We start from the raw sequence: 11978 nt of genomic DNA, 5'->3' as shown, positions 1-11978 counted from the left end.
TGAAGAGATGAAAAACTAATCTTTAACTGTATATGGAAAGGGAAAAGGCCCCGGATAAGTAAAGCACTATTGAAGAAGAAGAATAAAGTAGGAGGATTTGCACTACCTGACCTTAGAACCTACTATACAACTACGGTAGTCAAAACAGCCTGGTACTGGTACAAAGACAGATACATTGACCGATGGCAAAAAGTTGTGAGCGATGGAAAAGAGTTGTGAGCCCAGATGGAAATCCAGCCACCTACAGTCACCTGATCTTCAATAAGGGCCCAAAGTCCATCAAACGGGGAAAAGACAATCTTTTTAACAAATGGTGCTGGCAAAACAGGATGTCCATCTGCAAAAAATGAAACAGGACCCATACCTCATACCATATACAAAAACTAATTCAAAATGGATCAAAGATTTAAATATAAATAAAAAACTATAAAGATCATAGATGAAAAAATAGGATCAACTCTACAGGCCCTGATGCACAGCATTAACACAATACAAAGCATAACTAACAATACACAAACTCCAGAAGGTAAGCTAGATAACTGGGATCTTCTAAAAATAAAACACTTATAGTCATCAAAAGACTTCACCAAAAGAGTAAAAAGAGAGCCTACAGACTGGGAAAAAAATTTTAACTATGGCAAACCTACAAAGGTCTAATCTCTAAAATGCACAGGAAAGTCCAACACCTCTATAACAAAAAGACAAATAATCCAATTAAAAAGTGGACAAAAATACGAACAGACACTTCACCAGAGAAGAGATTCAAGCGGCTAACAGACATGAGGAAAATGCTTGAGGTCACTAGCCATCAGAGAAATGGAAATCAAAACCACAATGAGATACCATCTCACCGTGGCATTACTGGCACAAATTAAAAAAACAGGAAATAACAAATGTTGGAGAGGCTGCAAGGAAACTGGAACTCTTATGCACTGATGCTGGGAATGTAAAATGGTACAACCATTTTGGAAAATGATACGGTGCTTCCTTAGAAGCTAGAAATAGACATACCGTATTACCCAGCAATCCCACTCCTAGGAATATATCCTAGAGGAATAAGAGCGGTCACATGAATCGATATATGTACACCCGTGTTCACTGCAGCATTGTTTACAATAGCAAAAAGACGGAAACAACTTAGATGCCTGTGGACAGATGAATGGATAAACAAACTTTGAGACATACACACAAAAGAGTATTACACAACGATAAAGAACAACGATGAATCTGTGAAGCATCTCACAACATGGGTGAATCTGGAGGGCATTATGCTGAGTGAAATAAGTCAATCACAAAAGGACAAATATCGTATGAGACCACTACTATATAAACTTATGAAAAGGTTTACACACAAAAAGAAACAATCTTTGATAGTTACGAGGGAGGGGAGGGGTGGGGATGGAAAAACACTAAACAGACAATAGATAAATGGTAACATTGGTGAAGGGTAAGACAGTACACAACACTGGGGAACCCAGCACTACTTGTACAAGGCAAGGCCATGGAAGCTCCATAGACACATCTAAACTCCCTGAGGGACTTAATTACTGAGCTGAGGGCTATGGGGACTGTGGTCTCCGGGAATATCTAGCTAAACTGAACTAAAAGAAAAGGAAAGAAAACAAAACTTCATCATTTGCCCCAGGCAGCCACTGATTTGATTTTATCCCTACAGATTAAATGGCCTCTTTCTGAATTTCATATACATAGGAATTTATGGCATCTAATTTTTTGTGTCTTTTGTGCTCTTTTGCTTCGCATAATGTTTTCGAAATTCATCCATGTAGTTGTAAGTATTGGTAATTTATTCCTTTTAATTTTTGAATGGCTGTAATGTGACGATGAGCTTTTAATTTTTTGTGTGTATGTTTTTTGTTGTATATGTGCATATTTTTCTATTGAATATATGCCCAGGAGTAAATTTATTGGTTCACAGGGAATGCCTATATTCTAATATAGTAGATATTACCAAAGAGATTTTTAAAACTCAGTAAAATACATACCCGCAGGCAGTGTATGAGAGTTCTCGTTTCTTCCCATCTTTACCGACACTTAATAGTGACAGTGTTTTGATTTTAGCCATTCTGGTGGGTGTTTAGTGGTATCTCATTTCTCTGAACTTCCCTAAAGATTAATGAGTTTGAGTATCTTTTCATATGTTTACTGGCCATTTATATATATCCTTCTTAGTAAAATGTCTGCTCATTCCTCTTGTTCATTTTCTGTTAAATTGTTGATCTTTTTCTTAGGGATTTACAGGAGTTCTTGAACTATTTTGAATACCCTAGATCCTCTTTATGTTACATTTTGAGAATATCTTCTTGCACTTTGTGACTTGCCTTTTCACTCTTAATGGTGTCTTTTATGATAGAAGTTTTAAATTTTAAAGTAGTCTTTTTTTTTTTTTTTTTTTTTTTTACCAATCCTTCTCTTTACAGTTAGTGGTTTTTATTATTTTTTGGTTAAATCTTTCCTTACCTCAAGGTTGTGACAATATTGTTCTATGTTGTCTTCTAGAGGAGTTCTAAACCCAGTCCAACCTAGATGGTGCAAATAGTTAATGTGGCTGGCTGTTAACCAAAAAACTGGAGTTTCGAGTCCACCCAGAGGTGACTTGCAAGAAAGGCCTAGTGATCTACTTCTAAAAATCAGTCATTTAAAACTCTATGCAGCACAGTTCTACTCTGACACACATGGGTATCTTCTAGAAATTTTATTGTCCTTTTTGGTTGTGCAAATTTATCACATATAGAAATAGTTTTTGTATTTGGCATGATGAAGGCACAACCCAAATATTTGGAAAGTAAACAAGAAACTTCTAAATAACTCATGGGTCAAATTGGAAATCACTAGAGAAATTAGAAAACATTTTGAATTACATGGAAGTGGAAAGATGGCATATTAAAATTAGTGCTATGCAGCTAAGCAGTACTTAAAGGGAAATATATGGCATTAAACACTTATATTACAAAAGGATAAAGATCTCAAATCAATGATCTAAGCTTACAACTTAAGGACATAGAGAAAGAAGTGCAAATTAAATTAAACCCGAATCAAGCAGAAGGAAGGAAATAACAAAGGTAAGAACAAAAATAAATGAAATTGAGAGCAGAAAATCATTGAAATCAAAAGCTGGTTATTTGAAATACTATATCAAATAGATAATCCTTTAGTCAGAATAATCAAGGGGGGGGAGAAGAAAAGAAATTATACAAAATAAAAATATCAGGAAAGAAAGAAAGGATACCACTACAAATTACTGCAGATATTAAAATGATAATAATGGAATATTATAGAAAATTCTATGCCCATTAATTTTATACCTTAGATAAGTGGATAAATTTGTAGAAAGACACAACCTGCCAAAGCTCACTCACAAAGAAACAGATATCCTGAAGAGTCCTATCTATTAAAGAAATTGAATTTGTAGTGAAAACACTTGTGACAAAGAAAATTCCAGGCTTTACTAGCTAATTATATCAAACACTTATGGAAGAAATTATGGTAATTCTCTACAAAATCTTCAAGAACATAACCAGTTTCTGTCAATTCAATTCCGACTCATTTTGACCCTATAGGACAGAGTAGAACTGTCCCATAGGGTTTCCAAGGAGCAGCTGGTGGATTTGAACGGCTGACCTTTTGGTTAGCAGCCAAACACTTAACCCCTGCACACCAGGGCCCCACAGAAGAGGAGAAAATCGTTCTCAACTCATTTTACGAGGTGAGCATTGCCCTTGTACGAAGATGTTACAGATTAATATCCCTCATGAACATAGACACGAAAGGCTTTTAATTATAGATTTAATTTCTTTAATAGATGTAAAGCCACTAAACATTTCTAATAGTCTCATACCGGTTTGGGATAAGTTGTGTTACCGAAAGAATTTTTCTATTTCATTAGCAAAGTACAGTTGATCTTCATTATTCACCGATTGCCTGTTTGTGAATTCAGCTACTTGTTAAAATTCGTTTGTAACTCCAAAATCAACACTAACTGTGCTTTCAGGACTATTTGCAGACATGCACAGAGTGACGAAAAATTCAAGTCACCTGAGGCCGAACAAGATGATACTTCCTTATTTCAGCTGTCATAACGTAAACAAGTGTTGTTTTGCAATCTCTTTAGTGCTACAAGGGCAGTTGGGTAGTAGTGAGAGATTCGCCTACCCTGGGAATCTTTCCAAAACATTTATCTTTTCACAGTGGTACTCTACTTAAAGACCAATGATGACTTTTTTTGCCCACACGAAAAAGTTTAAACTCCAGCATTGCTAAGATATCAGGACATTCATAGTCTGGTCTCTGCTAACGTTTATGGTTTCTTCAACCATTTTCCTTCACCCCAGGACTACTGTCCATTCCCTAAACAGGCAATGATCTAGTTTCCATACATGAGTTTTTCTCCATACCTACTTTTCCTGAAAGTATAGTCAGTCGTGATCAGTGGGTGCCGTCAGTCATTGTTCCAGGATTCTTAGACAAATTGTCCTAGAGACATCCTGTAATTACTTTGTCTTTAATGAGTTCCTCCAGGATCTATACTGCTCTGGGATCCAGGGCCCCTAGGGTCCAGGGAAATTTAGAACAGGAGATGCAAGAACAGATGGTGTAGACAGACACAGGCTGCACACACCTATAGTGAATAAAGGAGAGCAGAATCTTGGGCCAGGGTCCTGCAGTCACCCTCAGACACTGGGTGAGTTGGGCAGGAGGGTGAATGAGCTGATCCCTTAGTGTCCTTCCAATCTGAGAATCTTGATGTCCCAGGTTGTATGCTATTGGGTTGCCATGGGTCGGAATCGACTCAATGGCAAACGGTTATATACTGCAGGATAGTTTTTTGGGTAGTATAGCCCTTCTCTCTACCACCTTTCTGCCTCCCAAGACTTCCTCACATTCTAGAGATTTTTTTTATTAATGTTCACCAGTTACAACCTCTTCGTTAATGATAACATTCATAAATATTACTTACTATGCAATGTGTTCTCCCAAAATTATATCATTTCAGCATAATGATAGCTCTGTTAGGTAGGCATTTAATACAAGAGATCTGAAGCCTTTTCTGTATGTTCACATTACTCAGGGAGCTTCAGAAACTTTGCCCTGGCTTCCTTCTCAGAGATTCTGAATACATTTATCGGAAGGGGTCACCTATCTGTATGTTTTTTTTTTTTTTTAAAGCATTGTATGTCAAGGTGTGGTCCATGGACCAGCAGCATTGGCATCACCTGGGTGCTTATTGAAAACGTATGACCTATAGGCTCAGAATCAATATCTTAACAGAGTCACCAGGGTATTTGCATGAACATTAAATTTTTAGAAGCACTACCCTGAATGATTCTTATGTGCAGCCCAGGTTGAGAACTAACTGATTTAATATGTGTAGGAAATGAGAAGCTCATATACCTCCTCACTGGCAGCGCCTGGAAGTGATATCTCCCTTGTCTGTGATCCTTAATCATATTCTTGACACCAGAGATGGAGGCCACTCATTTACCAGGGAAGCAAAATTCTGAGAAAACAAGTGTTTTCTTCCCACTCTAGTGTCAGCACATAATAGCCAATATGAAAACTGTTAATGCCACTGGATTAAATAGTATCAGCAGGGTGAAAAGCCCAGCAGTTGGACTCACCATTGTCTTTTCAGTGAGGACTTTCCTGTATCCCTTAATGCTCTTTCTTGCTTTCTTTGTCAGTTTTGAGGCACATTGAGGTCTGGTTATCTGGGAAAGAACTCAAGTGAGGGTTTCAGAGTAGAAATTATGTTTGTTCTTTCTGCTTCTCCCATAATGTCTAAAATTCCCCATCAGACTACTAATCACAATAATAAAAATAACATCATGTAGATTTAAACATAAGGGTGTTTAGACCGAGTTATTTGCATTAGTGAATAGCAGTTTTTCTGAGGTTCTCCGATATTTTTCATGGGTATTAAATTACATCCATGAAGTCTGCAATACAGTGTCAAAATTTAGTGCTAAATGGTTAAAGCTAATAAGTACTTGTTCTGGAAGAATTTAGTAGAAGTAGTTATTCTGACTTAATGAGAATGTCTGATGCCTTTAAATTTGGAATAATTTATGTCATAACTGAATGACAGCCAGGGAATGCATATGAAACACTGGCTACATGCCAGGCGTTATGTCAGGTGCTGATGCTACAGCAGTCAAGAAAGCAGACATGGCCTTTCCTGTATGGAGTTTACAATGTGGTAGAGAAAAAGCTAAAGTTATTCCAAGTGTATAGAGTACTCTTGGGACAAGTACAGGATGCTGTGGAAGCACAGCGGTGTGTCCTGACTTAGTCCGGGAGACAGAGAATGTTTAGTTGAGTAAGCGACATGTAATGTTATACTTGAAGACTAAGTAGGGCAAAGGTAAGTGAAGGGGGAGCAAAGGGAAGAAGGTGCTAGGCAGGAGGAACAGCAAATAAGAAAGGCTGAAGGCAAGAAATGATGACTCTGAATTCCCACATTGCTGAAGAGTGGAGTGCAAGTGTCACTTTGTGGCCAGATGAGGCTGTTAAAGTAGGCAAGGGTCAGGTCCTGAAGCACATTTTGTGCCTTGAAAGGAACTTTGCCTTAATCTTAAAAGCAATGAGAAGGTACTAAGGAGCTTAAGCAGGAGAGACAGATGACCAGATTCTCATTTTAGAATGCCGGAGGGTGAATGACGGGATTGAAGGAGAGTAAGCCTGGGAGCTGGGGGATGTTCCTGCAAGAATTGTCCAGATAGGATATGACGTCAGCCTGGGCTAGGGGAGTAGTGGTTGGGATGAAGAACGGATGAATTAGAAAGAGAATTATGTGGCAGAACCTGCAGGCTTGACAGATTGGTTGTTGATGATGAGAGAAAGAAATTAATGGAAGAACACTCTCAAATTTCTGACTTGATCACTTGGATACCTTTTACTGAGACACGAGACACTTGAGGCAGTGCAGGTTGGGAGGCGTGAAGGTTTGGATCATGAATTTAGTTTGGGATCTGTTAGGTTTAAGATGCCTGTGATATAACCAAGGGAAAATAAGCAACGGAGTATACAGTTCCGAGATTACATGGAAATCTATGCCATAGAAGCAGATGAGATTTTAATGGGGTATATGTATAAGAGAACCTTGTTTAGGAAATAACACTGGGGACATCATATGTAAGGTACTGACAGAGCAGAGTAGAGTTCGGCTGCCAACCAGAAGGTCGGCAGTTCAAATCCACTTGCTGCTTCTTGGAAACCCTATGGGGCAGTTCTACTTTGTCCTGTAGGGTTTCTATGAGTCAGAATTGACTTGACAGCAATGGGTATGGCACAGATCAGAAGCCAATTACACTCACTGAGAATGAATGAAGGGCCAGGCAAGTAGCAGAAAAAACAGACCATTGGTTATGTCACAAACTAAGAGGTATGAGTGTTTTGAAAGGAGGGCATAATGTTATATATTATAGAAAAGTGAAAAAAAGTCATTTTTGATTATTGAGATTCTGATTATAGAAATTGACATTGTTATGATGAGGGAAAAATAAAGTATCATTACAGAGCATCTAACAGACCACATATCACAGAAATACGTTTATTCCTCTGGTCAGGTTTTTAATGAACACTATTGTTTCTTCCTAGTGATGTTAGCAACAGAGAATGTCAGGAAAGAATCAAACCACCATCTTTGAGTTCATCCTCCTGGGCCTGCCCATTGATCCAGAGCAGCGAATCCTGTTCTATGGCCTGTTCCTGGCCATATATGTTACCACCGTCCTGGGCAACCTCGTCATCATAGTCCTCATTCGACTGGACTCCCACCTCCACACAACCATGTACTTCTTTCTCAGCAACTTGTCCTTCTGTGATCTCTGCTTCTCCTCAGTCACAATGCCCAAATTGCTGCAGAACATGCAGAGCCAAGTCCCTTCCATCTCCTACACAGGCTGCCTGGCCCAGATGTACTTCTTCCTGTTTTTTGGTGACCTGGAGAGCTTCCTTCTTGTGGCCATGGCCTATGACCGCTATGTGGCCATCTGCTTCCCCTTGCACTACACCACCATCATGAGCCCCCAGCTCTGTCTCTCCCTGGTGGCACTGTCCTGGGTGCTGACCACATTCCATGCCATGCTGCACACCCTGCTTATGGCCAGGTTGTGTTTTTGTGCAGACAACTTGATCCCCCATTTTTTCTGTGATATGTCTGCTCTGCTGAAGCTGGCCTGCTCTGACACTCAGGTTAATGAGTTGGTGATATTTATCACAGGAGGAGTCATTCTTGTTGTCCCATTCTTACTCATCATTATGTCCTATGCAAGAATTATCTCCTCCATCCTTAAGGCCCCTTCTGCCAGGGGCATCCGTAAGGCTTTTTCCTCGTGTGGCTCCCACCTCTCCGTGGTGTCACTGTTCTATGGGACTGTTATTGGTCTCTACTTATGCCCATCAGCTAATAATTCTACTATTAAGGAAACTGTCATGGCTATGATGTACACTGTGGTGACCCCCATGCTGAACCCCTTCATCTACAGCCTGAGGAACAGAGACATAAAGGGAGCCCTGGGAAGAGCCTTTCATAAAAAGACATTTCCCTTCTATCTATGATGGTAGCACTTGGGATTTCATGTTATCTTATCCAGTAGAGATGCTGATATTTCAATATTATTTCAGACTTCTTTTTTTGTTCATCATAGAAAGTTCTATTAAAATGAAATACTGCAGAAATATCTAATAAAAGAAGAGAGATAAAGTGGAGTTATCTTGTTGAACTAAGAAGTGGTTCTCAGTGACCTCCTGGTAAAGTCTTCCTTTTTTGTCACTCCCAGATGATCCTGAAGGAGCATAGTTTTAAATGGTCTAATTGCCTCCAGCTGTTACATCACTAATTTATTATATGTTTTTTTTTTAACCAAAACTACTCGAAATAATATTCTGTCCTCCAAGTCAATACTGACTAAAACCCAAACATCTCAGCCTCTCAGCACCCATCTTCTAAATTCTATTAATATCTTTTTCTGTACAAGTGTTTGCATCATTCTGTCTCTTAAACTTTTTACCCCTGGTTTATTTTTATGTCTACATCATCTTTCTGCCATGATATGAACATGAAAGGAACTTTCCAACTCCTTTATTAGAATAGTTTATTTTGTCTTTACCTGGGAGCTAACTAATACCTAACCAAAAACCCGTTGCCATCGAGTTGATTCCAACTCATAGCTACCCTATAGGACAGAGTAGAACTGCCCCATAGAGTTTCCAAGGAGCACCTGGTGGATTCTAACTGCCGAACTTTTGGTTAGCAGCCATAGCACTTAACCACTATGCCACCAGTGTTTCTAACTAATAAGTAGGGGTCCTAAAAATTACTCCCTCAGGTATGAGGAAGGAAGCCAAAGCCCCCCTCCCCCACCAAAAAAAACCGGTTACTGTTGAGTCGATTCTGACTGATAGCGATCCAGAGGCTGGTAAACAACCACAATCTTTAAGGATGCCTCTCTCTTTGTTGATATTTTATAATTTATCAACAAAAGTTGACATCTATAACCTCTTCTACCCCTATGAAGGTTGCACAAAAGGAAATATTATCACTATTTTTAAGTTTGAAAAAATACAGAATTTGATGACTGACTTGTCAAGGTCCCAGAATGGGTTAGTATTGAGCCTACTTAAGATCCCAGACCATCCGATTCAGGAGTCTGTTCTCATTTTCCCTCATCTGGAAATAATAAGAAGGGTAATTCTTGGCTCCACGTACTGGGGTCTAGGTTTCCAGCCTTGCTCCAGTTGCATCTTTATTGCTTTCCTTATTTGATGTCTCCAAATCCATCATTTCAATACCCTTGTGTATTTTTTTGACCTCCAAATCTCCATCTGCAGCCAAGGAAGGCCTTTCTCCAGATTCTAATTTTTATTCTCATCTTTCCAGCGGACATCTCTACTTGATGATCTATAAGGTCTTCAATCTTAACATGCACAAAACTGAACAATTTGTATTTCCTCCCAAGCCAGCTCTTTTTCCATATTTCATGTCTTGATTCATGATGTTACCTTCCACTTAGTTACCCAAAGAACTTGCTTTCTCTGTGCATTTCCAGGAAGGGATTATTGTTCATGCAGTGTTTCTTTTTTTTAATTTAACATTGTTTTCTGGTTTATTTTAATATTCTGTATGTGTTACTTAAGGTGTACTATTTAGTATAATGAATAAACTCTGACATGTAAAACAACAAAGATTTTTCTTGGTCATGTAAAATCCAGTTGGCATTGGCGTGAGGGGCACTATGTTTCATGCTGTGAGGCTAACGGAGGCTCTGAGTTCTTCAACATATGGTTATTAAGGTTGCCCCAGGTATTGGCATTCACCCCGAGGAACACAGAAGGTAGAGGATCACATGGCATGTTTTTAATGGACCAGGCCTGGAAGTGATATACATCACTTTGACCTTCATTTCGTTCTCCAGAATGCAATCACATAACTCATTGTAGTTGCAAGGGAGAGGGGCTGAGAAATTATTTGTTCATAAATTATTATACTCAAATCTATGCTACAGAATAGAAGCATGAATTTTTTTTTTGAAATAGGATTTTATTATGCTTTTGGTGAAAGTTTACTCAGCAAATTCGGTTCCCATTTGCCAATTTCTATATAAATTATTCAGTGACATTAGTGACATTTATACCATGTGTCAGCGTTCTCTTTAATTGTGTTCTGGTTGCTCCATTTCCAGTGCTCTAGTTTCCCTGCCCCCTTATCTTCTCATTTTTGCTTTAGAGTAATTGTTGACCTTTTGTTCTCATATAGATGGTGTCTTAATTATCTAATGCTGCTATAACAGAAATACCACAAGTAGACAGCTTCAACAAAGAGAAATTTAGTCTCTCATAGTCTAGGAGGCTATAAGTCTGAATTCATGGTGTCAGCTCCAGGGAAAGGCTTTTTATCTCTGTTGTCTCCAGAGGAAAGTCCTTGTCATCAGCCTTCCCCAGTCAGAGACCCTGTGTCCAAAAGATGTGCTATTCTCCCGGCTCTTGTTTCTTGGTGGTATGAGGTCCCCCTGTCTCTGTGCTCACTTCTCTCTTTTGTATCTCAGAAGAGATTGACTTAAGACACAATCTCACCTTGCAGGTTGAGTTAACATAACTGTCGCTAATCCCACCTCATTAACAACAAGTAGGATTTACAACACATCAGAAAATCACATCAGATGACAAAATAGTGGACAATCACACAATACTGGGAATCATGGACTAGCCAAGTTGACACACATTTTTTTGGGGGGGCCACAATTCAACCCTTAACAGATCGTTTTACTGGAGCAACATAGTCATGGGTAATATCCTTTATTTTGTGTGCCAGTCTGTTATTTTGCTAAATGGTGATGTCAGGCGATAGTTTCGTTTCAAAGTATAAAGAGCATGTGAGGGAAACAGTCTCAGGGAGTCAGGAGCATGAACTTTTGATGTACACTTAGGTGTATTGACCACATTAACTCAGAGGAGTTTCATAAAGCAACTGCAAAGTCTAAAAAGGTGGGGCTACATAATTTGTTAATTTATTGTTCAAACATATTATAATTTACATGGTTCCGTTCAATTTTACACATTAAAAATTTTTATTTGAAATAATTATAGACTCACAAGAAGTTTCAAAAATAGTTTCAAAAGTTTCAAAAACAGAGAGGTCTTTTGAATCCATCACCCATCTTCCCCCAATGATAACATTTTATATAACTGTATTATCAAAACCAGGAAACTGGCATTGGCACATTACAATTAAGTTGACTACAGACTTGGGTTCTACCAGTTTTTACATGCACCGATTCCTTCTTATATGTCTTTGTGTACAGTTTATGACATTTTATCACATGTATAGGTTTGTATAGCCACCACCAAAATCAAGATACTGAATTGTTCCATTACGACAAAGGAACTCTCTAGTGTTATCTCTTTGTAGCTCAAACTAGAATATGTTTTCAGAGTGAAAGGGGCATAAAACAGCAACAAAC

At 38.6% G+C, this 11978-nt stretch overlaps 1 protein-coding gene across 1 annotated transcript; it reads left to right on the top strand.

Moving 5' to 3' along the window:
- Nucleotides 1-6222: 6222 nt before the first annotated feature.
- On the top strand, nt 6223-8577 carry LOC100672549 (olfactory receptor-like protein DTMT). The gene has a single exon (XM_064270343.1). It carries the CDS (start codon nt 7633-7635, stop codon nt 8575-8577), a length of 945 nt encoding a protein of 314 aa, XP_064126413.1. The 5' UTR covers nt 6223-7632.
- Nucleotides 8578-11978: the final 3401 nt, after the last annotated feature.

Source organism: Loxodonta africana, chromosome 18 (genome assembly GCF_030014295.1).
Source record: "Loxodonta africana isolate mLoxAfr1 chromosome 18, mLoxAfr1.hap2, whole genome shotgun sequence".
Lineage (NCBI taxonomy): Eukaryota > Metazoa > Chordata > Mammalia > Proboscidea > Elephantidae > Loxodonta > Loxodonta africana.
The sequence above is the reverse complement of the archived record's forward strand: the minus strand, read 5'-3'. Positions and strand labels throughout refer to the sequence as shown.